Here is a 26,278-nt window from a genome sequence, read left to right as displayed (position 1 = left end):
TTAGCATCCAAAAAGAAACTAGCCTGCATAGTACTTGTTTATTTTTACAAAAAAAGTTATCAAAAATTATTTATAGAAAGTAGTATTTCATAAGCAATAAAGGACTACAGATTCCAAATATGTATTATATCTAGTAGTAAAATTATTTATTGTTCTCTAAAGTGGTAAATTAGACAAATACTTATATTGGAGAAGTTGTTGGTTATTGGGAAAACAGTCCGGAAAATGGTAATCTTTTCTTTAAGAAAATATTCACACCTTAAGTAGCAAGTACTAAAATTAACACAAAAGAGAAATTCTTTTTTAAAAAGTTGTTTTCAGTCTTTATTCTTACTTCTTTTTTGTCTTGGATAATCTTCACAAATGTATCTTTTTTATAACCAGTACCCTGAAAGTTGCCAGGTTTCACTTGTCTACTTTCTGGTCTGCCTCCAGTGTAGGTCCCTTCTTTTCTTCTCTCTTTACTCTTGAATTAATCCTCTACCTACTTCACAGGCCGGTTCTTTGATGAGAATGAATCCCCTGTTGATCCGCAGCATGGCTCTAAACTGGCGGATTATAATGGGGATGATGGTAACGTAGGTGAGTACGAGGCAGACAAGCAGGCTGAGCTGGCTTACAATGAGGAAGAAGATGGTGATGGTGGAGAGGAAGACGTCCAAGGTGAGCGTGGGCCTGGCCTCCATGCTGTGACCGTGAAACCCACCTCTAAATTTTTTGGTTGAATTTGTGTAGAATTTTCCCCACTTATTAGTGGCATTATAATCCTAATACAAAGAGATCCTGTAGGATTTCAATTTTATTTTGAAAACAATTTTATGATAATCATATATGTAGATCTTAATTATTTTATTTAAGTATTTTCATTTTAGTTATCTTACATGTATTATTGATATAGTTATAATTTGAAACTCAAGAATATTCAGAAATTTTAGATTTAAATTGCTTGAAGTAGCTCTAGAGTTTACCTGAGGCAAATGCTCCCAGAAAATAATTCTTTTCCAATTTCTCATCTGAAAACATTTCATTATTCTAGGTACAAATATTGACCAGACAGCCTTTTTGTTATAAGGGAAGCCCCAAAAGTAATGGTCTCCTCCACACTGAAGATAAGATTATTTCACTACTGATTCAGTATAGGAAGGCTGTTTCTGAAATTTTTTCTGAGAAGCTGAAAATTTATATTTAATGGTTTGTAAAGATTTGTCTGTTACATGTTTAATACACAGATTCAACATATTTTCCTTGTTAACTGTGTAACTTCTGAGCTTTTAAGTTATTAAAAGTTCAGAATTTACCTGTGTGCATGCAGCCCTACCCATGCATGCATATCAGAGTATGTTGCATTATTGCAAGTTTTTAGGCTTGTTTTTTGCCTGCTAATATCATTTAGTAGTATTTGTGGAACTTTTTCTGTTTTCTGTAAAAGTTCATTATGAACATAATGTGTGATGTATTAGATTTTATAATGTGATGCGTGAGATATTTTCCAATGTAAACTGTCTTGATTTCTTCCTTACCTCTCTTTTTTTCTTCCTTAACTCTTTTTAAAGTAATCAGATTTTATTTAGGTTCATGAAAAGGGTTGTTTTTATACAACTCAGAAGAAAATATAGTTGTCCTAGAATACTACATAGTTAATAGAAAATGGGAAACTAGAGACTCTGACTTCCACGTAGGCATTGTTTCAATAGTACATTCTAGTTTTGGAAGAATGGTTGTTGGGAATAGAAAGAGATAATAATTCTAAGAGTTATTTAAGGATACATTAATGAGAACTCAAACACTGTTTGGAGCTATTGAATAAATTATACCCACCTTTTCTATAATCTCATCCATTTTTCATAAATTTTACCATTTTTTCTCATTGCTTTGTGATTTGTTTGGATTATATTTTTTGCAGTTATTTATAACATTGTTTCCAGGCTTTTTCATGCATGTATACCATATCACCAATTAGATTGTAAGCTCTTGGTGGGCAGGAGTTTTCATTTATTTTGCCTTATATTTTGTTTGTATCCTTTTCTGCTATCATATTCACCCATCCCCCCACTCCCCAAAGTACTTAGCATACATAGGGCCCTGGGTAAATGTTGTTAACTGATAATTTTATGCTTTCTCATTGAGTTTTTATTCTTAAAACTGTGACTAGAATAATAACCTTTTAACTTCTGGTCTTATAAACTTAGTTTGCACTTTAAACATTGTCTAGTTTTCTTTCATAAGAGCTGCTACCTATCATGTCATTGGATAATTTTGAGGTTTTTATTAGAGCAAATAATTTCAACTATAATTGAAAAGTATTTCTTATGTTTTAGGCTATCTTAAAGTTAATGACTTTTATCACAAAATTTCAGTTATTTTGTATGGCTTTTATCCATAGTAAGTACATTTATCTTCAGTGCCTTCTCTCTCTCTCTCCTATACCCTTCTCCCTCTCTCACCCCCAGTTCTCATTGCCACTTTAGGTCTCCAGTACCCTCATGCTGCTCTGCTTTCCCTTCCACAAGGAAATAAATGCATCAGTTCTAAGGAATATGAGGAAATGACCTAAGATGATACCCTCAATGAAGTAGGGAGAGGATTGTTAAATTTTGGGGTTTCCTCATTTGCTAGTGAAGCTTACTTGAGCTGGGGGTTGCCACTTAACTTTTTTTTATCCCATTTTGGGGTTTACTAGATGACAGCAGCAGGATAAGATAGCTACCAAGGGGACTCCTTTATCATAGGGAACAAAGATTCAAGAACATCAGCTACAGCAAATGAAGAGGGATAAGTTTGAGTGAACTGACTAAAAAAGAATATTGTAGACCCAATTAATTTTAAACATGTTTTCAGGGAATCTTTAGATGTAGTATTAACTGTCCAAAAAATGGGAAGGGGCAATTATAGGTGTTCCCTTGTTTATCAACAATTTGAATCTAAATGTTTATTATTAAGTTAGAATATTTAGAATTTAAAAGCATTTCTTCATAGTTTCAATGTAGAAATAATGGTTGGGTTTCCAGGCCAGTTTGCACTTGTAGCCAAAGCAGGCAGTAGAATAGAGTGGGAGAAAAAACATTAGTTGGAGTTAGGAGACCAGCTGTGTATTGTTTTTCAAGTCACTTAAACTCTCTGGACCACAATTCTTCATCTGTAATGTGAATGTTGAACTACAATAGATGGTCCTTCTCAGTTCTAAAATTCTGTGGTCACATTCACAGTGGAAGCACTATCTCTAACACAGGTATTATGGGAAAATGTGTTTCAGAATCGAGCATGCCTGAAACACATCTTCCTCCAGACCGGGGAAAGAAAGTGGAAACTTTACTACCACCATTGAGACTCTGCAGCTAGAAAGATATAAAAAATTGAAACATGCTGGTAACAGATGGTTGCTACACTTTGTGGTGAACACAGAATAATGTATAGACTTGTGGAATCACTATGCTGTACACCTGAAACTAATGGAACATTGTATCAACTCTACTTCAATTAAAAAAACTGAAACATGCACTTCAGAAATACTACTAAGGTTCTAGCATTAGGGGCTCTTCTCTGCTCTTTCTAATATTAGTAGTTTTTTTCTCAATCTGCTGGGTCCCTAGAATTAGAGATTCTAGTTGCTGTACTGAGGTTCTGGATTCAGCTAAAGACATTCTAGCTTTCGTGCCCCAAATTCTTGATTATGAAATGGAGATTTTGGCATCATCTCTGCCATTAGAGAGCTAGAGGATTCCAGCTTTATCTCTAATGCTTGTTCATATGTATTGATCATTTGGGACAGCACTACCTATCGAGTGTTTTCTTGTAGAATTAAATGAAGCCTATTTTTCCTGGTTTATTTTGATTTTTTAATTCCTGGTTTCCTGAAGCATTCTAAAAGAAATACTATTTTATTTACATTGGTGTAAAAATTCTTTTTCCTGCCTTCTTTTAAGTGACCCAGTGAATAGATTAACTCTGGAAACATTATATATCTGATGGATATGTCTTTTAATTCATTCTTAATTGTAATACAGAGATGGATGTTTACACATTCTCTTTACTCTTATCTTTAATCCCATAGAAGTTCCAAGTTTGCTTAATAGAATATGACCTACATATAACTGGGTATATTTATGGAAGGAAGCTTAACATAATGCTTAAGTGCCTGGATTCTGGAGCCAGATTGCCTGGATTTGAATCCTAGCTCCACCACTCACCAGCTCTATGACCTTGTGAATTATCTAACCTCTGTACCTCGATATCCTTATCTGTAAAATAGGGATATAGTTACCTGTTGTTATTTGGATTATATGATTCAAATATTTGTTTAGGACTTAGAACACGTCTTTCGCACTACAAGCACTACATAAATGTTTGTTGAATAATAATTTTTAAGAAGTAAAAGGAAACAGAATTTTTTTCTTTGGATTGCCTGCTTTAGAAGATAACTGCACTTTGGCCTGTGGATAAATTTGTATATTTTAGTGGAGTCTCACTGCCTTATTACCCCAAGATGTTCTCGCTTGGTAGAGCTTGCTTTATGGAAGTGGTCCTTTCTTGACTTCAGAGGGAATTTAGGAATTATTTAATAAATTATGAATGTTTTTGTATTTCCTTTAATAGTCATTTTATGTTAATGAGATATTTACAGATTTTGCTGCTTTGTAAAATGAAATAAAATATAATTATATTTAGTGGTTCTCTGTTGTTCTGTATCAGATTTGGTTAGGTAATTTCATCATACTTCACAAATACATGCTAAAAGGTTGTCAATAGAAATTTGAATTCTGGTTAGAATAGCTACACTGAAAATGGACTCTAGTTAATGTAAATAATAGTTCAATGTAAGAAAAATGCAACATTCCAAAAGTCCTGTAGAATTCTGAAAAATAATGTGAAGGCACCATATTAAAATTTGATTAAAAGCATAAATTAATAGAACCAACAAACTCCTCCTTATATTTATGGAAGACTTTGGAAGTAAAGACTGCCTTCATATGCATTATTTTATTTTGAGATAGGAAAACCAGTTGCTATCTGTACTCTATTGAGAAGGTAATTAAAGGACTAAAGAGGTTAGAAAGTAGCTCAGGTTTGTTAATAAGTGCCTGGGTCTGGACTAGAATTCAGTTTTTCTGTTCCTAGAGCTTTGCTCTTATTTTCTCTTTATAATTATTCACTTAAAAAATCTTCCAACATATCTACTTTTTCCTTTTAATAACTTTTCTGTTAAATTTCTAGGAATTCTTTTTTGTATAGCTGCTTTTCCCACTGCTCCATGGTGATTAATTTTTCATTTAATTACTGAAGTCCTGAAAGATGTGTTTATAGGTGATATCCTATAACATGGATCCTAAGGAGAGCTTTCTGGAGAGGTGCCAGTGACTATTTATTTTATTTATTTATTTTTTAAAAGATTTTATTTCTGGGGCGCCTGGGTGGTTCAGTCGTTAAGCGTCTGCCTTCGGCTCACGTCATGATCTCAGGGTCCTGGGATCGAGTCCCGCATCCGGCTCCCTGCTCCGCGGGAAGCCTGCTTCTCCCTCTCCCACTCCTCCTGCTTGTGTTCCTGCTTTTGCTCTCTCTCTCTGTCAAATAAATAAAATCTTAAAAAAAAAAATAAAAGATTTTATTTCTTTGTCAGAGACAGCGAGAGCGCGCACAAGCAGGGGGAGTGGCAGGCAGAGGGAGAAGCAGGCTCCCCTTGGAGCAAGGTGCTGGGCTTGTGACTGGATCCCAGGACCCTGAGATCATGACCTGAGCCGAAGGCAGATGCTTAACCAACTGAGCCACCCAGATGTCCCTATAAAACCAAAGATGGGGCGCCTGGGTGGCTTAGTCGTTAAGTGTCTGCCTTTGGCTCAGGTCATGATTCCAGGGGTCCTGGGATCCAGTCCCGCATTGGGCTCCCTGCTCTGTGGGAAGCCTGCTTCTCCCTCTCCCACTCCCACTGCTTGTGTTCCCTCTCTGGCTGTGTCTCTCTCTGTCAAATAAATAAAATATTAAAAAAAAAAAAAAAACCAAAGATAATTTTGGGGCACCAGGGTGGCTCAGTCGGTTAACGGTCTGCTTTGGGCTCAGGTCATGATCCCTGGGTTCTGGGATCCAGTTCCACATGGGGCTCCTTGCTCCACAAGGGGCCTGCTTCTCCCTTTCCCTCTGCCTGTAGCTCCCCCTGCTTGTGCTCTCTGTCAAATAAATAAATAAAATCTTAAAAAAAAACAAACCCAAAGATAATTTTTCAAGTATAAAGAGTTCTGTGATAAGAGATTGGTTAGCATATTTTCAAAATACGCGTGTGATTATGGATACAATTTCAGCCTTTACCTGTAACAGATTTGAGGTTATCATACCTAGTGGATTACACTATTGAGGATATGAGATCATTTTGTTAGCTTATGATAAAATGGTTACCTGCAATTCTAAATGAGAATTTCTATAAGTTTAATAGGAAAGTTATTGAGAGGAAAAAAGGAAGTTGGTTTATTTGGCATTTTTTATGAATAAACATAAAGAAGAAGTAAGAACACATCATTATGTAAAGTTAATACATACTACATACACCATATGGCATCTTTCTTGAACAAAATTTTACTATAGGATATACTAGAGAAGCTGAGAGTGGAAAACCTTTCAAATCTGAAAGAACAGATTTCAGAAAGCTATAGTATACACGTGAATTTGAGTTCTAACATATAACTCTTTAAATTATATAAAATTATATTTCCAGACAATTATGATAGTAACACCTCAGTCTATCAAAAACTAAGCTGTTGGGTAATTGTAACTGTGAACCAGATAGTATGAAAAATCATGTTTTAAGGCTGTGGAGGAGCCAAAAGATGTCACTAAAGCCATATACCAAAAAAGAAGCCTCTTTGCTTTGATTAAATTACTTTTCATTCTTGTTCTAACATAATTTTTGTATTCTGAGCAGTCTTATTTCAAAACCTGTAGTTTAGAACAAAACTAGAAAGGGATTGCTACTGGCAGATAAGCTAACAGTAATGTGAAATGACAGGTGATAGCCAAGAAGGACCCAGAAATACCTGTCAATAGCTAAATAAATCAAACTCCAAAGTATTATATGGAATTGTTTAATATAGTTGCAAAGTGACTTTGAGGATCTTACTAACAATATTATATAATAATTTTTTTCTTTTTGGTAAAGAAGAAGTTAAGTTTTGGTTAGTACATTTCATTTAAGAAGTTGCTGGTAAGCTCTTTGCAGAGGAGCAAAGAAATTCACTATAATGTTAAATATTGGGATTCTGAGTAATTTTTATTTTCCTGTCTTTTATTTGATAATTTTTATGTGATGAGTATGGATTCATTTTGTAATTAGAAAAAAAGCGGGTTTTTAAAGGCATGACAATGTATACAGAATGGTTTCTACCAAAACTTTAAAGGACTAATTCATCTAGTAGAAATAATATATTTTATATACAAGGATCAACTCCTCAATGTTTGTGGGTTCCTAAAGTTTTGCTAACTATATCTAGCTCTACTTCTATCTACTTATATATCTAACTACTGTCAAAAGATTTGTTAAAATTAAGTAATCTTCCATGATTCATTGTTTTCGTGTAACACCCAGTGCTCCATGCAGTACGCGCCCTCCTTAAAACTTAGTACTAAGTAATTGTGCTAACGTTGGGTATAAAATAATACAAATGCTACCCATTGAAAGAAAATATGTATAATGTAAAAATAAAATAATAAATAATTTGATGAAAAAAATTAAGTAATCTTCCAATATGTTGGAAGACTTTGGAAAGCAGACTTTTCACTGTTCAGCCAAGCAACTAAGAAATAGAACGCTGTTTTAGAAGGCATAAAATAACAAGCAGAAAACTACCCTAAGGCTGAGAAAAAACCTGAGGCATTATTTAATTGGTTTTCTGCAAGTGATTTTAAAAATAATGTTCTTGATACATAACTATTTCCCTTACAGATGATGAAGAACGAGAACTTCAGATGGATCCTGCAGACTATGGAAAGCAACGTTTCAATGATGTTCTTTAAGCCTTAAAGGAAAACTTCAGAAAACCTAAAGTGCTGTAAAATGGAATCATTTCTACTTTGTTGTTTTTGACTTTTGTTGTAAAGATCAGTTGTAAAGATAGATTGAGATAGATTTAAGGAAAAATTTTAATGAAGAAATGTACCCATGTACATAGGTGAACTTTTTCATATTGTATTATTAAAGCAGAGATTTTTTTGGTTATATCACAGTTGAGCCAAAAACAAAGTAAGCAAAACTGTAATCTTTGCATTTAAAATGAACTAATGTATATTTTACATTTTATTGAGCCTAATTCGTTCCACAAATGGACAAATAGGAAAAATTGGTTGTACAGTTTATATGTTGCACATAGCATAACCCCAGTGAGAACATTCAGCTGAAAAACTTTTTATACACTAATATATTCTTGCTAGCCCAACAGATGTTCTGTTCTATCTACTCCTCATCTCATGCTTTTCATGGAGTTACACCTAGAATAGTTACATAAAAGAGGGGTTGGAACCTGAAAGCCAAACACTGGGCAGCATGTGTGCAAAATCATTTCCCTACTTCTTTTATTTTACATGAGTGCTGATGTGTTTTGGCAGATTAGCTTTCAGCTGATGCCTGATGGAAGTTGAGGTAACCTGCAAAGACATAACAATATTTATGAGTTTTACCTTACTTAGTTCATGAAATTGTGAAATGCATGATTGACAATGTATTTTCAATTTTTATTTTTTCACATCATACTAGTACTGTTTAACCATCATTGGCTAAAATTTTTATATTTTCAGAGTCCAAGTTGGTGAAAATATTCATGATTTAAATGCCAGATTCTGAAAGAAGCTAAATCAACTTGGAAATGAATCTGCAATCAGTATTTCAAAGCTTTTCTGGTAGTTATAGTGATCTTACTTGACTAGAATTTTTCAGAAGTACTAAATAAGGAATTTTAACAGATTTTTATTAATGCACAGATAAGTAGAAGTACAGTGAGGTCTACAGCCGTTTTATTAAAATAGCTTAAAAGTTTGTAATAAAGATGAAGAATCTTTGTAATTAATATGTTGTTAAGAACCCATAAACCTCATATTTGCTAGACTTACAAAATTATTTTAAATGCATTTGTCTTTTTTGACACTATTCCATAGAATGCATAAGCTAGTTATAGTTAATCCCTGCTTTTGGATTTAAATCTTTTAAATTTTACCCCCCACCCCAAAATAAAAGGTTTTGATCATACGGAGAAATTTAAGGTTGTTAACTCTGTTTTTCAGAAGTCCTTCTGTTAATTGCGCATAAACATGAAATGCTTCCCTCCCCGTCCTTTGTGCTCAGGTTGTAGTCAAAAATTCAAACTTAAAGAGGTAAAAAAGCTGTTCGCTTATTAGAAGTGCAAAAATTCTTAGACTTCAGTTTGAAATTATTTTGCAACCAGGAAAATATATAGTGATTTATTAAAATTGTTATTTCTACCAAATCAAAGTAAGCAATTCATGCCTTTGCTGAGTATAGTCAGGCCTATAATGAATAGGTATGATAATTCACAGAATTTTTAAAAAAATGGAGTTAAAGGGAATTGATGTACACCTTTTGGGCATTACGGTGGGAAGATGAATCTAAAACATACTTCTAGTAATACTTTATATTTAATACTGTAAAATCTTTACAAATGAAAACCATGAAATTTCCTGCCTTTGTCATAAAAAGAATCACTTAATATCGTAGCTACTACTTATACAGCAAAATTTCTTCAATTAGTCTAGACATTTTATAAACTGAGAAATCTTGGACCAATTGATAATATTTCTGACTGTATTAACATTTTAGTGCTATAAAATACTATGTGAATCTCTTAAAATTCTGACATTCTACAGACTGTAATAGACATGCTGGTTTTATAATATTTTACTTCTGCCTTAAGATTTAGGTTTTTTACATGTATTTTTGCCCGGAATTAAGTGTTAATTTGATGGAAACTCTGCTTATAAAATCATCACTTACTGGGTTCTAATAAATTAAAGTTAAACTTGTTTTACTATTTTGCTGATTCTGATACATATACACATATCACACTCATGTGATGCAAATAGCTACATTTTAACACTAAAATTTGAGCAAATTTATAATACATTTTAGGCTAAGCTAAACTAGAATGGCAGAAAGATTTATATTAGGGTTGTTTATTGTAGTGCTAGTTTATTTAACAAATACTGAATGCATCCTATCTGCCCAGCATTGTCTTATGTAATAATACTGTAGTGGATAAGATAGACCAGATTTCTGTTCTCATGGAGCTTTCAAGTTGGAGCTGTCAGACAATATATAAGTAAACACATGAACCAGCTAATTTTAAATAATGATAAGAACTATTAAAAATAAAGTTCCAAGGTTTCAAGGTCTCTAAGTTTCCAAATAATTAAGTTTCCACTTAACTGAAACCTTATAATTGTGAGGCTAGAGTATCATGAGCAAGGGGAGAGAAATGAGGCTGAAGAGGTATGGTAAGGGTAGGGTAGGGAGAACCTTGTAGGTTTAGGTCACTTGCTACTAACCCATAAAAAGAATATGTAAAATAAAATATACATGGAGGGATGATTCCAGGGAAAATGTGAATACGAATTCAAAATCATTTCTAAAATATGTACCTTTATTTTAGAAAAATCTCAAGATTGTGTGCCTTTTTGACTTGTCCTGTATATCCTATAACAAAATTTGCTAGAATATGAGGAAAGAGAATCTGCAAGAAAACAAAATAAAACAAAAACTGCATAGTTATGAGGGAGATAGTTACTTCCCATAATGGCTAGCCTTGGAAAATTCTATTCCCTTACATACATGTCTGACCCTATGGTTTCAATAAGATAATCAAACCGTGTGATATTAACATATTTCCAACATCTAGGTTATTGAGTCTTCACATCAACATTCACTTCTAATTGGGCTGTACCCAATTCGTTTTAAGAATCTCCTCACTAGGGGCGCCTGGGTGGCTCAGTCGTTAAGCGTCTGCCTTCGGCTCAGGTCATGATCCCAGGGTCCTGGGATCGAGCCCCGCATCGGGCTCCCTGCTCCGCGGGAAGCCTGCTTCTCCCTCTCCCACTCCCCCTGCTTGTGTTCCTGCTCTCGCTATGTCTCTCTCTGTCAAATAAATAAATAAAATCTTTAAAAAAAAAAAAAAAGAATCTCCTCACTAAGTGTTCCAAATGAAAATTCAAACAACTATCCCAGAGAAGGGGAAATTTAATGGTCCATGTTAGCAAACTGCATTAAGGACAGGAATCTCCTGGACCTGTGGACAATTGACACAATTAAATGCTGCTCCCTTTGTTTCACCAACTCCCATTTCTGCTTCTCTCTACTTGCTACTTTCTTTCACTTAGACCAGCTTTCCCCTCAAACCTCCTAACCATGGCTTCCAGCAGGTCATATTCTCTAAATTGGTCACCTGAGAGCAGCTGCTCCTCTTTCCTTAATTCCACTCCAAAAAATCTGAGGGAAGGGAGACTTTTGTTTCTGGCTATGACTGAGTAATTTGACTAGCCCTCCTGAATTAGTAGCAACTGGTCAATATATATGAAGCGACTGTTTTGGGGTAGCACAAACCTGAAACTTCTGAAATAAGGGAAACTTAAGCAATTGAGCCCCACAATCACCCAGATTCTTGTGGTGTAAAGAGGCTGAGCTGAGAAGACAGAGATCATAGTGGAGAGCAGCTGAAGTGGAATCAATGGGGTGGGCATGGAGAGGGAGCTATACAGAGAGGTAACCCGAGAAATCCTTGGGGATGCCCACAAGTCCATGGCTGAGGGCTGGGCTGTACGTAATCAGAGCAAGACCACCTGAGGCTTACCAGAAGGCAGTTGCTACAGAGTTGAGAATGGAATGTAGATACCAGAGGTCAAGAAATGTTGGTCTAAAAGCAGTGGTCAGGGGCACCAAGTTTCCGGGCCTGCCAAGGTAGAGATCTCTTAACAGTTGTGGCATCCAGCTGAAACATTAGAAAGGTTGTACCTTGGGAATAAAGACCATGCCCTAGGGTAAGACCTCCCTAGGCCTGCCCTAACAAGCTCTGACAAGATTTTAAGGGGAGATAGAGTATGGAGATTGAGTCCTGCCAAGTTAGAACTTAATGAAATTCCTTGGGCTTCTCATAGATATGAACTAATAACAAAGTATAAAACCAAGCCTATAATAGTTTAAGGTAACCACTCAGTAACTGAAGAATCTGCTAAAACAAGAATCTTCACTTTTCAGAAGATAACAGAATCCAGAACCTCTATGACATATATACAATGTCCAATATTCAATAAAAAATTACTAGACAAAGACTTGAAATGTGATCTATAGTTAAGAAAATTAGATGGCTATTGTTATTTGTTATATTGTTATTTGTTAATGCAGGTATTAAAAGTTATGTTTAAAGATTAAATGAAAATGTTTTAAATGAGTGAACAGATAGAGGATCTCAGCACAGAGATGAAAATTATAAAAAACCTAATGGAAATTCTAGAACTGCAAAGTATAACAATTGAAATGAAAAATTCTTTGGATAGGTTTAATTGCAAATTGCAATGGTAGTAGAATGAATTTGAAGACATACAAATGTAATTGTACTATAGGTATTTGAAAATAGAGGGTTGAAATGTTGAGAGACCCAGAAATGTGGATTTGGGGTTCATTTCAATATTTGATGAGTGCTCAAGATGTTGTCCACCCCACCCCCTAACACATAAGCCTAAAGATTCCATCATGAAAGAACAATGATCATTCTTTCAATTAGTTATCGAGTACCTAATATGTATGGAGAATTGTTTTGAGTACTAGGGATACAACAGTGATAAAGTCTCTGCCTTCATGGAACTTACAGGCCAGAGGGAGAGATCATTATTTTCTATACTCATATTGATAAATGCTATAAGAAAAATAAATCAGAATAAAGGAATAGTGATGGAGGAGTGCTATTTTAAAAGATTTCATTTATTTTAGAGAGAAGGAGAGAGAGCACAAGCGGTGGGGTGGGGGGGGGCAGAGGGAGATAATCTCCAGCAGACTCCGTGCTGAGTGCAGAGCCTGATGTGGGGCTTGATCCCACAACCCTGAGATCATGACCTGAGCTGAAATCAAGAGTTGGATACTTAACCGACTGAGCCACCCAAGTGCCCCTAGAGGAGTGCCATTTTAGATAGGATCATCAGGGAGGGCCTTTCTGAAGAGGTGGTAAAAGAACAAGCCATGTGAATATCTTGTGCAACACTATCCAAAAGAAATACAATACAAGCTACCTATTTAATTTTAAATTTTCTAGTAACCACATTTTAAAAAACCAGTGAAATTTTGATATTTAACCAATATATCCAAAATATTACCATTTTAATAGGTAATATAGAATACTAATAATGAGATATTTTATATTTTCTTCTGTACTAATTCTGAAATCTAGTGTATATGTTACATTTACAGTGTATCTCAATTTGGACACTAAATTATCATTGGAAATATTTGATTGGTATTTAGCATTCATAAAATTTATATTTGAATAAGTATGTTCACCTACTCATGTTCCAAGCATACTTAAAAGTTTTCCAATAACTGAACCAAGTATTAATTTTTTTTCAGTAGACTTTACTTTTTAGGGCAGTTTCAGGTTCACAGCTAAATTAAGTAGAAAATAGAGATTCCCCACATACCCCATTTCTGCACACACACACACACACACACACACACACACACAGCTTCCCTCAGCGGTGTAAAATTATTTGTTACAATTGATAGACCAACACTGTACACACATTATCAACCGAAGTCAGTTTACATTAAGATTCACATTTTGTACTGTAAATCCTGTGTGGGTTTGGACAAATGTATAATGACATGAATCTACCATTATAGTATGCAGAATAGTTTAACTGTCCAAAAAATCCCATGTGTTCCACTTACTCCTCCTTCCTTACCCCTTACCCTGGCAGCCACTGACCTTTTTACTGTCTCCATAGTTTTATCTTTTTCAGAATATCATATGATTATAATCATACAGTATATAGCCTTTTCAGATTGGCTTTTTTCACTAAGTAATATGCATTTAAGATTTTCCTATGTCTTTTCATGACTTGATAGCTCATTTCTTTTTAGCTGATTAATATTCCATTGTATGGATATATCACAGTTCACCCATTCACCTATTGAAGGACATCAAGGGTGCTCCAAGTTTTCGCAGTTATGAATAAAGTTGCTATAGACATTCATGTGTAGATTTTTGTGTGGACATAAGTTCAACTTCTTTGGGGAAATACCAATGAGCAATTTTCTTATTGTAGTAAAATACATATAATGTAAAAGTTACCATTGTACATTTACATGTAAAATATACAATTCAGTGGCATTAAGTACATTAACAATGTTGTGCAACCATTAACATTAACTAGTTCTAGAACTGTTTCATTACCCCAAATGGAAGCTCTATTAAGCATGCAGGTATTAATTTTAAAGTTTAAGCTAATTAAAATGAAATAAAATTAAAAATTTATTTCCACAGTCACACTTCCACATTTCAAGTGCTCAGTACCCACACATGGCTTGTAGCTAGTGGCTGTTGAATAGCACAGGTCTAGGGGAAGAGAATTAGAAGTAGAGAAACAATAAATACAAAGTCCTTGATACAGGAATATACTTTTTCAAAGAACAGTTAGTTGGGCAGTATGATGGGAATACAAATAGCAAGAGGTAGGGAATATAGTCAGTAAGGTAGCCAAGAGTGACCCTAATGAAGGTCCTTGCATGTCATAGTAAAGATTTTAGATTTTAAGGGAGATCGAAAATTTATAAAGAGGTTTAAAATGATCACTTTGGCTCTGTGTTAGAAAGATTGAAGGAGGTTCAAGAATGGAGCAGGAAGACTTACAGTATTCCAGGTCAGAGATGATGGTCCTTGAACTAGGGAGATAGCTGGGATGATAAGTGTTTGGATTCAAGATATATTTTCAAGGTTTAGTTTATTGCACTTACAATGGATAGGATGAAATATGAAAAAGAAACTGTATTCTATAAGGTGGAAAATACTAAGAGAGAAGCAGGTTTGAGAGAAAATTAAGAGTTTAGTTTTGACCATGTTATGTTTCACTTAATCATTGCCATCAAGTCATTGCAATTTAGAGCAAAATGGCAGTTCTGATATTTCAATATTTATTATGAGTATTACTTCCTTAATGAGTTGTAGTGAGAGTGATAAAGTATATCGCACAGAGAATTAATATAGGAGTGGATTGTGAAGTGCCTTATATATCAGATAAATGGTAAATATGGTCCATATACTGTGAAATAAGGGACTTTTTGAAGGATTCTGTCGAATATCCAAGATACTTCTATCACATTGCTTAGTGAACATCCTATTTCATTAATGTTTTCATATAGCAATAGTTATGTATAGTTTAGAAAGTATGCACGTCACTAGGTTTTTGCATTAATTTTTTTTTTCCTATGGCTACTGCTTTGCATCTTAATATACTTCAGATTTTTTTAAAGTTCATATTTTTAAACCTTTATTCTAAAATCTTGGACAGGATTTTTACTGAAGCTGAATGACATTAACAACCATCATTTAAGGAGCAAGGAAAACACCTTGTTAAGTGTTTTCCATAAATAATCTCATTTGATCTTCTCAACAATCCACTTAGATAGATATTGCCTAAAAGTGTCTAGTAGAGACTATTAGATGTAAATGAAGGTGAAAATCAGAACATAATACAGTTATCCTCTGTGAAAAAATGGTGTTAAAATGTTAAATAAATTGCAAAGGCATTTAGACTTGCTACCAGCAGCCTTTCTAAACTTAACATCTAACAATAACAACATTGCCACAGGAGACAATAGGATGTAGTGTAATGAACAGAGCGAGAGCTTGAGTCCTGATTGTATTTCTTACTAGAGGATTGATTGTCTTTGGGTAGGCATCTGTTTTTCCTTTTTTCTCCCCTCTCCCCATCTTCAAAAAATTTCAGTGTCTTCAGCTGAAGAGTTGAAGGGTTGTTGGGAAAATCAAACTGCATATAAAAGCATTTTGTAAATGGCATATTTAAGTTTTAGAAGAGAACGCTGGGAAGTTACCACTACTGGGAACATTTTTTTCCAGAAATATTTCCAATTTTTACCTGATTTAAAAATTATTTTGGTAATCAATTGGGGTAATTTTTAAGTCTGTATTCTATTGCTTTCCATGATACAGACTGGATAATCAGTAACTGTTGACTTCCAATTAGTTTTTCAGGAATCTATTATTTTGTGGACTAATACCAGTTCTGCACACTGTTACACCACGGGCTGTCAATCAATGTCTCATTCAGAGCATTTTGTATTAGGAAGATACCGGGTGCAAATGAACTCTGAGCTCTGACAGGATCTGCAGTACATAAGGCTTTCAGGAGACAACCCACCTGCTCCACACTTGGAGACAACCAGATTCACAAGGGTTCTCTGCTTACCTCAGTCTCATCTCTCTCCACTATCTTCCCCTCAACTCCTGTATCCCTGGTGCACAGAACTATTTCCCCCTAACTGCTCAATGCAATCTCATTTTTGGATTTTTCCATCTGTTTCCTTTACCTAGACACCCTTCCTTTGTAACATAAACTCCTCATGTCATCTCATGAAAGCCTTCTCAGACCCCCAGTTGTACGCCTGTCAAGAATTTCTTGTGGTCATTTTAGCACATTATATTTAAATTGTTTACTTGTCTGTCTTCTTCAATAGACTGTGAACTCTGGAAGGCAGGGTCCGTGTCTGCCTTGCTGTATCCCTCGCATCTAGTATGGTCCTCACACACTGTGTTTTTTCAATAAATATTTCTTGATTGAATAATGTGAATGGCCCGGAGTTTTAGTAAACAGATGATGCTCTTCCAACCACTACACTTGGTTTTCTGATATTCCACTAGGGCTGGACGCTTGGATTGATACATTTCACCCCGGAAGGCTGACGGTATTTAGACCCAGGCATGCAGGTAGGAACTCATTTGCCTGAATGATCTGACTTCTCGGCAGAACCACCGCCGACATGGTTTGGAGTCGAGTGGCGGGGGTTTGTATGACAGATCCACAAGCAACTGCAATGCTCTCTAGGCAGAGAGCTGGAAAGAGGACCTTCAAGGGCCACCGGGATCCCTGGAAAGATGGAAGGATTCATCTCGTCACGGCCTCCGCGAGCGCTCTCTACACACTACCTCCTCCAGCGCGCCAAGGCGTTAGTCCCACCCTGTCCCACTTGGCTCCACCCACCTGGCGCGCCCGGGTTACTAAACCCTAGCCGCCAGGGTAAGCGACGCGTTCCTAAGCCCCGCCTCCGGGGCGAGGGCGCGCTCCCCCTCCCAGCTCTGCCTAAGCAGTTCCGTTAGCAGCGGGAGGAAAAACCGTCTTTCGGGTCCCCGCCTCTTCACTCCCAACGCTTTACTCCCTACTCCCCCTGCAATCACTACACAGCCAGCTACGGAGGCCCCTAAAGTACAAATATCCCCCAGGCCCTGGCGTATCCTGATAGGTTTTGTCCTTGTTCCTCCAATCGGTCCTAAGGGCCTGCGTTCAATTTTTGTCAGGGATCTGGCTTGTGAGCTTCTTCTGGCGGCAGGAACTCAAGCGCTTTTTACGGAAGCAAAAGTTGTTTGTTTTTTGTTGTGTGTGTGTGTGTGTTTTGTTTTTTTTTTTTTTTTGCCGCTGAGGCCTCCCGCATTCCTTCCCTCCCACCTCGCGGAATTGTGGCGGGAGGGGGAGGAGGAAGTCAAGGCGCCTGCGCGGAGAGGCCGCTTTCCATCCGGGTCTCTGTCCGTGCGGTGCAGCAGGTCGGTAGGCGGGAAATGGCGACTGGCTGAAGGAGCTGGTTCTGTTGCTGCTGCGGGCTAAGCGGGAAAGACACCACACATTGCGCAGTCGGGACCATCGCCGGAGCCTGAGGACACTTCTCTGTCGTCACAGTTAGGTAATCCCCCTCGTCCAGACACTGCCGCTGTTTCCAACCTTAGTCCTCCTCCTCTTCCAGGGCCGTCTGCCGGGGTCTCCTCCCCTTCTTAACCGGGTTCTCCAGCGGCTCCGGTGCCTTGGTAGGCATGCACTATTGGCGCCTTGTAAGTGCGCCGTGTGGAGCCGCTCTTCTCTGGACTTTCCCCTGGGAACAGAAAGGGAGCTCACTTCCCGCCAGCTTCAGCTCCCAGGCTGCGGCCTGTGTTGTGATTTCTGGGGTTAGATTTCACTTTGCTACCCACCCCCACCCCGATCTCACGTTCCTAGTCCCAAACCCTGTGGTCCCTCCGGGTAATTGGGTTAGATCAGCTTTTCTAACCTTGGCCCACCTAATGTTTTCGATATTTCATTCTTTTCTAGTATGGTGCTTTTAGGGGGGCGTTGCTCTTTCTCAGTTTTTATAAACATCTTTTGAGGATCTGGAATTAGAGATTTCATCAAGTTCTGTTTATCTTCTATACTGTTAAAATGTTGAGTTGACATTGTTACTTTTTCGAATCAAGAGTAGTAGTAAAGGACAGCCCATGTGGAAGGCCTGTGGTTTCTGTAGTGGTCAATTAAGGGTGAATCTTATCGGCCGTAGTATTCGACGCTTTCTTTGGGTGTTAAATGACTATATGGATGTTTACTTTTTCATTCTTGACTAGAATTCTGTGGTAAATAATTGCATAAGTAAATCGTGTTTATTTACTTCTCACCCTAGTGGTGGCTGGATGTGTGAATGATGTTAAGCACTTTAGAGTACCTTAGGGAAGCCTAAAGAGATACTGCTCGTAAACTGCCCTAAGATCCTGAAATGAAATGTACTTAGTAAATGTTCCTCCAAGGCAAGGATTTATCTTTCTAGTGCTAATAAAGTGGTACCATGATTACTGCCCAGTATGGGTATACATATTAGTGACTTCAATGATAGTTGTATCTTAGTAAATTTCAGATTGTAGATTTCTTTATATACAGTTTCCCTATTCTTTGCCAAGTTTTAAATTTTCATTTGTTGTCCAACTGTAATTCTTATAAAAACAAGGAAACCGCTAGTTAGAGCTAGTTTTATTACCCCCCCCCTTTTTTTTAACATTGCAGACCAGTTGTCCTAAAGAGAAGTAATGAGGAGACTGTTGATGTTTTTCAGAATTTGTTTTTCCATCTCATTGAATTTGGGGGCTTGGTGGGGTTTTTTTTTCCCCCTTAACTAGTCAAATTAAATTTTTAAAATATGGTTCATGTTACACATCAGTCGATGTTTATAACTCAAAGGTTTTAGTTCTCTAGGTTCAGTTTAGAAGACTTCACTAATGTTAGGTTATTAGGATTAAATTTCAGTGATAAACAAGAACACACCAACTTCGTTATAGTTGTCATTGGTAGATTCCCCCCAAGGTCATAAAGAAAGTCAAGGCAAAAGTAGCTCTTAGGTGAAGCAGTCATTTAGGATTGAATTGAACCTCATACTTGTCTTTTAGGACCAAAAGAATAGGGGTTGGGAAGTGGAGGTGAGGGCATATTGGATACTTGCTGAGCCTATTTGTTTAAGGAACAGGGCCAAATATGTGACTTAAAGGAATGTAAAATAAATTATTGGACTCGTGTAGGTTTTATCTCTGTTTTAATGACCTTTTTGGGTAGTCTATAAAGCATTGTTTTTAATAAAATTTGGTTTACAGATAGCTGAGTAAGCGTTGTATGTAGATTTTGTCTTCAAGAATTCTCCCGAATTGTTTTAATTCTGCATTCATTCAGTACCTGTGCTCTTTTCATACTCTTCTCAGTATGGGTTGAAAGGTTGTAAGAGCTCTAAGTGTTATAGTCCTTAATCTCTGTGGACTTGTAGCTGTATAGAAATTCCAAATAGGATTGTATAGAAAAACTGAATAGGATTGGTATGTTTTATAATATTCTACATAATGTCTCGGGTATTTCATTTGAGCATTCTTTTTCCACTGTTAAGAAATTAGGTATTGGGAAAGTTTTTTCTCCCAAATTAATCTAGCTATTCTCATGTTTGAGATTTCTGGTCTAGAGGTTTCTTCACAAGATTATTATAGAACAAAATCCATACAGTTCTGGTTTTAAAAAAATAACTCGGACCTGTTGTTCAGAAAGATGTACTAGGCTCTAGACTTGTAACTATAGAATTAATTGCAGATTGAATGAAATGGTATTAAATTATCTCAGTCATAGGACTGTACTTTGGATTAATGCAGTAAAGTGGTTTGTTAGAATTTGAAGTAAACAGTCTGTAATTATATTTGTAATTTACCAAGTTGTTGTGAAAAGCATAAAGTAGAAAAGACACTGTAAGTCATAAATATCAAATGTTCTGAGAAGGCCTCATATATGGTGTGCTAAGGTAATTATTCTGGGTAGGTTAAAAAGTTACCTGACCATTTTAGGGGCTCCTCCTTGACCCAGTTGGTAGAGTATGCGACTCTTGATCTTGGGCTTGTGAATTCAAGCCCCACGTTAGAGGTATATAGAGATACTTAAAAATTTTTTTAAATTAAAAAAAATTACCTGTTTTAACTGGGTTAACTACAGAGGGTCATTTGCTCTACTATGAAAATGAGAAGATTTAACAGATATAGGACTTAGGATAAAACCATACAGTTGTAGTTTTAGTTTTCACTTATTTGACATTTGCCATGAGGCATATATCCAAGCCAGACATATATTCAGTACTGGTTGTATATGACTACATTAATTTTTAGTTTAAACTGTATTAAGTTGTAACTGGATCTACATTACAGTTAGGTAGATTAGGTGGTTGACTGTGTAGTATAATTTGAGAATTGCCAGTGCCAAACTTTGTGTCTCTCCTGTGTGTTATGGAATTCTTTTTAAAATGATCTGTTTAAAATCACAAATTCTCTGGAAGAGAAACTTTAAACTATTATCTTTTATTGGCAATATTATTACATATTAGTTTATCAAATAAACTTGCTGGTACTACAAACAGGTGAGGGTTCAGAGGCAGTGGAATGTAGAAGTAAGCTTTTATGTACTTACTGATCAGGAGAGGTGTGGCATATAGGAACACTGTCTAGCAGAGAAAGGCATGGTAGGGGTTGAGTTGTAGTGAGAAGCTTGGGTTTCTTGGAGTCCTTTAAGAATCTTGTGAATCTGACAGTAATGAGGGGTGAGACTAAGTGTGGTCTAAAGAAGAATGGTAGAACCGTGAGGACAAGTACGGCTTATAGGTTTGGCCAGCCCTTTTGTTTGTTTCCCTCATCTGCAGGTCCCCCAGTTAGTATGGTATTTTTAGAAGAGTGGAGGGAAAAACACTGATATGCCACTGAAAAAAAATAGTGTTGTAAAATTTTTATGTAATGAGTCTTTTAACTTTATTATAAGGTCACAATAGGCCAGTTGAGTATATTTTGGATCCCCTGTTTTATGGTATTCATAAACTCTCTTGTATTAATTTAGAGAGATTGTAGGAAAGGAAGTATGTCTAGATGAAACATGAATCATCAGCAGTACTTTGACTTGAGGTTCTAGCAATCAGGTTTTCATAATAGCTATAATAATTTTAGTACAAGGAAATGTGTTTACTACTTTAAACAAACATAAAGCTGTGCTATTAGAAGGCACTTGAATACTTAAGAAATAATTGAGATTAATATTTAGTAATAGTTGCTTATATAGTTTAGGAAGAATGTTTTTTTCCTTTGGACTAAGTACTTCCATATCAAGAAATTCTTTTGGGGGTGTCTGGGTGACTCAGTTGGTTAAGCGTCTCTGCCTTGGACTAAGGTCATGATCCCAGGACCCTGCTCAGCAGGGAGTCTGTTTCTCCCTCTGTGCCTCCCTCTGCTCGGGCTCCCTCTCTCTCAGATAAATAAATAAAATATTAAAAAAAAAAAAAAAAGGAATTCTTTGGGAAATAAAAAAGCAGAGATGTTGCTAAAAGTAAGTAAGAAGGGGAAGATTAAGACCCTGTTAGCAGCATAATCTGATATTTTAAGTTTCTCATGTTGACCAGTTTAAGTAATCTTTGAGTAGGAATTTTTAATGCCTTATTGAAAAAAGAGTATATTAATTTTTTTAAAAGATTTTATTTATTTATTTGAGAGAGAGAGCACACGCATGAGCGGGTTGTGGGGAAGGGCAGAGGGAGAAGCAGTTGGGGGCTCAGTCCCAGGACCCTGGGAACATGACCTGAGCCGAAGGCAGATGCTTAACTGATTGAGCCACCCAGGCGCCCTGAATATATTACTTGTTAAAAATATCCAGAACACATAAGTATCTTTTTAGTTGAGAAAAAACTATGGTTATTTGTTGTAGTAGTAATTGTTTTTTTCCTGGTGTTCCCCAAATATGTATGATTATTCTGTTGCATTGAAAATGATTAACTTCTCACTGACCTTACAAGTACCTGCTTTAGTATATTTTGTTAAATAAGATAATTATACAATCCTTTAATTTTCTGAGGTACTGATAAAAATTATTTGAAAAATATTCACAATCACATTTGAAACAATTGTGCACTTTTTCCTTATTGGGAGTATACCTTTTTATTTTTATTTTTTTTAGTCATAGCAAACAAAAGGTACTTCTGTTAGAGAATTATGATTATACCTTGTCTTTGACTATTTATTTATTTTTAAAGATTCTATTTTTAAGTAATCTGTGCCCCTAACGTGGGACTCGAACTCATGACCCCAAGATCAAGAGTTGCATGCTCTACCGACTGCCAGCCAGGTGCCCCTACTAGTGATTTAAATAGAAATTCACTCTGGGTGCCTGGCTACCTCAGCCCATAGAACGTGTGACTCTTGATCTTGGGGTTGTGAGTTTAAGTCCCATGTCGGGGGTAGAATTTACTTAAAAAAAAAAAAGTTCACCCTTTATAGATCTTGTCTTTAGTTTTTCTCCATCAAAATGACCAGTTTTTATGTGGTAGGTAGTATAAGAATAATAGGGATTATTTCAGATACTGTAAATATATTTTGGGCAAAGGCCTTGGTGTTTTACTACATAATTTTAAAGATTTTTAGTTAATAACTATTTTTCTTTTTTGTCAACATCTCATTGGTTCTTAATAAATTAATGTTTTCTGCAGGTTTCAGATTTCTACTAGCTTGAGAGTAGGTTTAATATAAAATTAATTTTCTTTAAATAGAAGTTTTAATCAGAGTATAAATAAGTAGCTATATTTCTCCTCTTGCTCAGTTTTGGTGAGAACTACTTAAATAAAAAGCACTCTTAGGAAAATTCTGCTAAAATTAAATTCACTTTTTTTATTTTCAATTTTTCGTTGTTAATGTATCTAATAAGTACATTGTAATATGTATATATACAGGTGACCCAGCAAATTAAAAAACAAAAATGTTGGAATATATATATGTCCTAGAAAGGATAGTAATATGATGAAAAATGATAGATTGGAGTGACAAAATTCCTATGTGCTTTTTGAGGAAAAAGAAGTTTCTCATGAATATTATGGTACTCAATTCTTAAGAATTCAGAAATTACATTTTTGCTAACACATTGTATTATAAAGTGTTATTGATAGGAATTTCTTTCATACCATGTAGTTGAATGCCCTTTTTACAAGATGTTTAAACTATATTTATTGGAGGTAGTTAAAATTAAAACAATCTCCAAATTACTGTTCTTTTTTTTAGATTTTATTTATTTATTTGACAGAGAGAGACAGCGAGAGAGGGAACACAAGCAGGGGGAGTGGGAGAGGGAGAAGCAGGCTTCCCGCGTAGCAGGGAGCCCGATGTGGGGCTCGATCCCAAGACCCTGGGATCATGACCTGAGCCGAAAGCAGACACTTAACGAATGAGCCACCCAGGTGCCCCTCCAAATTACTGTTCTATTAAAGATTAGGTTAAAGAAATAAAAAATGTCCTCAGCGGGACATACTACCTCATGCTGTCCATAATATATGTTGATTTTGTCCTAAGGGTATTTCTACTGAGGACATACAAGGTTTTAAGTTGGGGTACTGCTAGTAGTATTTTAAAACATATATCTGAAAGACTGTGCCTTAGTATTTTCAGTGATTAACAAACTGAATAATGCCCTCTATTCTCATAGAGTGTTTTAGTCATCACTAATTTAACAATCCACATATTTTGTTTCTCCAGAGAAAAATAATTGATCATGGATTTAGAAAAAGCATTCTTTGTTGTTCTTGTTCATCAAAGCAAACTTTGAGAGGAAAAAAACCTCATAATTTAATCAACCTAACTCAGCAGCTCTTTTATTTTTTGTATATTCTCTATATTTTGACAAATGCTTTTGACTATAAGTTTATTATATTTAGTAGTTTCTGAAGAATCCTATAATGTTAGCTAATAAAAAAAGACAAAATCATATATCAAAAGTAGTAATAACCCAAAAAGACCACCTATCTTTATCACACACTTTTTGGGGGAAGGATTTGATGAAAACTCTCCTTGTACTGGAGTTGATGCTTATATAATACCCCTCTACATACTCCTTCTGCTCTAGTTGACTTTTGACTTTTATTAGGTGGTAAGTGGGAGGGACAGAGAAATCTCTTCCTTCTCTGAAGTCATTTAATGAAAGCTTAGGGAAGTAGTGGAGATTAAAGTGGAGAGTTGCAATACCTGAAGCTGTTGATTTCAGATTAGTCAGGCTAGAAATAAACCGTGAAAACAGATGCTGACACTTTTGAAAATGTTATTTGGTATCAATGAAGGCAGTGATTTTTAGCTTTTTCTTTCATAATATAAATTTTAATATAAATTTAGTAGTGATACCATTTGTAATAGTATAAATTAACAAACCCATGGAAATCTAGAGCTAGAGGAGACCAAAGGGGTCATCTAGTCCAGTAAAGCCTTTGTTTTATTAATGATGAACCATTTTGAAGATTTTTTAACATGTAGTAAATGTTTGTCTTAATTAGGGTGCTGTGGGATGAGTTGTATGTAATAGAAGGATGAAAACAGCTCAGATTAATTAATGACTCATTTCCCATTTTGGCAGCTTTTTTCTTTTGGTAAAATTTACATGTAGTGAAATGCACAGATCTGATGTCCAGTAACAACTTCTGCTGTTGAGGAAATGAAATGCTAGAGTGATTGAATGACTTAATCATTGCCTGATCAGTGTCACAGCTAACTAATGATAGATTCGGGATGGGTACCTCCCTGTTACCCCTTCAGTATCTCCCTGAGGAGGATACTCCATAACCTTGCATGCATATATTCTTTATATAGCTAACGTATAATTTGTATATACCTAAATTTTATGGGAAAACCCAGACTTTCCTTTAAAGTTTGATTTCTGATCTTTTTACAGTTTTCTTTATTACCTACTTTTATTTCCCTCTTCTCTGCTTTATTCAGCAAATACTTGTTTAAAGGATATACATCAGTTTAGTCCTAGATAATTTGTTAAGAATCCTTTATATATGCAGTGTGCTCTTTTGTTGTTTTGATAGAAATTTGTGCACTCTAGACCTCAATAGCAAATTATTGAGTTTATGCTTGTAGCATTATTATAATTTTGTTAACACAAGATAATTTGTAACTGTAATTGTTTGCTTCAAATATTGCTTGGAATCAGGGATTTTGTGAAGAGGAAGGAAATCTTATGAGGAAGGAACATTTTTAGTTTTATTTATAGGCCTCTTTTTTGTGAGCAGGAATTGATTGCTGCAGTGAGGATTATTTATGTTTTAGTGACATAGTTTTTTTTCCCTTTCTCTGGTCTCTGAGGAAAATGAGAAAAATTATGGTTCAGTTAAACAAAGATTGAGTTTTCTTTTGTGCCAGGTTACTGGAGTTACAGGTAAGACTTTTGCCTTCAAGACTCTTACAGTCTAGTGGAGCTAAAGATATTTAAATTATTTCAGTAGGATTTGTTAAGAGCTTAAGTAGAGATAATCATAGGTTTACCATAGGCTTAGGGATGTGGAGGTGGTTACTTAACTTACGGGGTGCATGTTACTTGGGCTTTCAGTGATGAAGATAAGAATTAGTTTAGTTGAAAGAATGTTTGAGGTAGAGAAAAGCAGAACAGTGTGGACAGGAACTATTATTGGAGCACGTAGAGTGGGGCAGCAAATAGCAATGAAAAAAGACTTGGAGTGATAGATTGTGTAGGGTTTTATATATAATGCCGGAGTTTAGTCTTTATTTTGAAGGTAGTTAATAAGAAGGAACAGGCAGATTTGTGGAGTGTGGAGGATGGATTTAAAGGGGACAAGTGGGCGCCTGGGTGGCTCAGTGGGTTAAGCGACTGCCTTCGGCTCAGGTCATGATCCTGGAGTCCCTGGATCGAGTCCCGCATCGGGCTCCCTGCTCGGCAGTGAGTC

The 26,278-nt window shown here is 35.8% G+C and overlaps 2 protein-coding genes across 5 annotated transcripts in view; both read left to right on the top strand.

The window, feature by feature from the left end:
- The window catches only part of GOLM2 (golgi membrane protein 2), a 113,231-nt gene extending 103,220 nt beyond the window's left edge, over nucleotides 1–10,011 (top strand). The window contains exons 9-10 of one of the 2 annotated variants that reach the window (XM_078079423.1): nucleotides 496–663; nucleotides 7,925–10,011. In XM_078079423.1, the coding sequence (XP_077935549.1) occupies nucleotides 496–663; nucleotides 7,925–7,995 (239 nt within the window). In that variant the 3' untranslated portion in view covers nucleotides 7,996–10,011. The remainder of the gene's footprint in view (nucleotides 1–495; nucleotides 664–7,924) is intronic. The other variant, XM_078079424.1, reaches the window with a different exon arrangement.
- Nucleotides 10,012–17,474: 7,463 nt separating this feature from the next.
- Nucleotides 17,475–26,278, top strand: part of CTDSPL2 (CTD small phosphatase like 2) — a 79,978-nt gene continuing 71,174 nt past the window's right edge. Inside the window, exon 1 of one of the 3 annotated variants that reach the window (XM_036104169.2) lies at nucleotides 17,475–17,941. The gene's annotated coding sequence lies outside the window, so the exon portion shown is untranslated. The remainder of the gene's footprint in view (nucleotides 17,942–26,278) is intronic. The other 2 variants (XM_036104168.2, XM_036104167.2) reach the window with 2 other exon arrangements.

Source organism: Halichoerus grypus, chromosome 8, assembly GCF_964656455.1.
Source record: "Halichoerus grypus chromosome 8, mHalGry1.hap1.1, whole genome shotgun sequence".
In the NCBI taxonomy this organism is placed as follows: domain Eukaryota; kingdom Metazoa; phylum Chordata; class Mammalia; order Carnivora; family Phocidae; genus Halichoerus; species Halichoerus grypus.
This window is presented reverse-complemented; position numbering and strand designations above follow the sequence as displayed.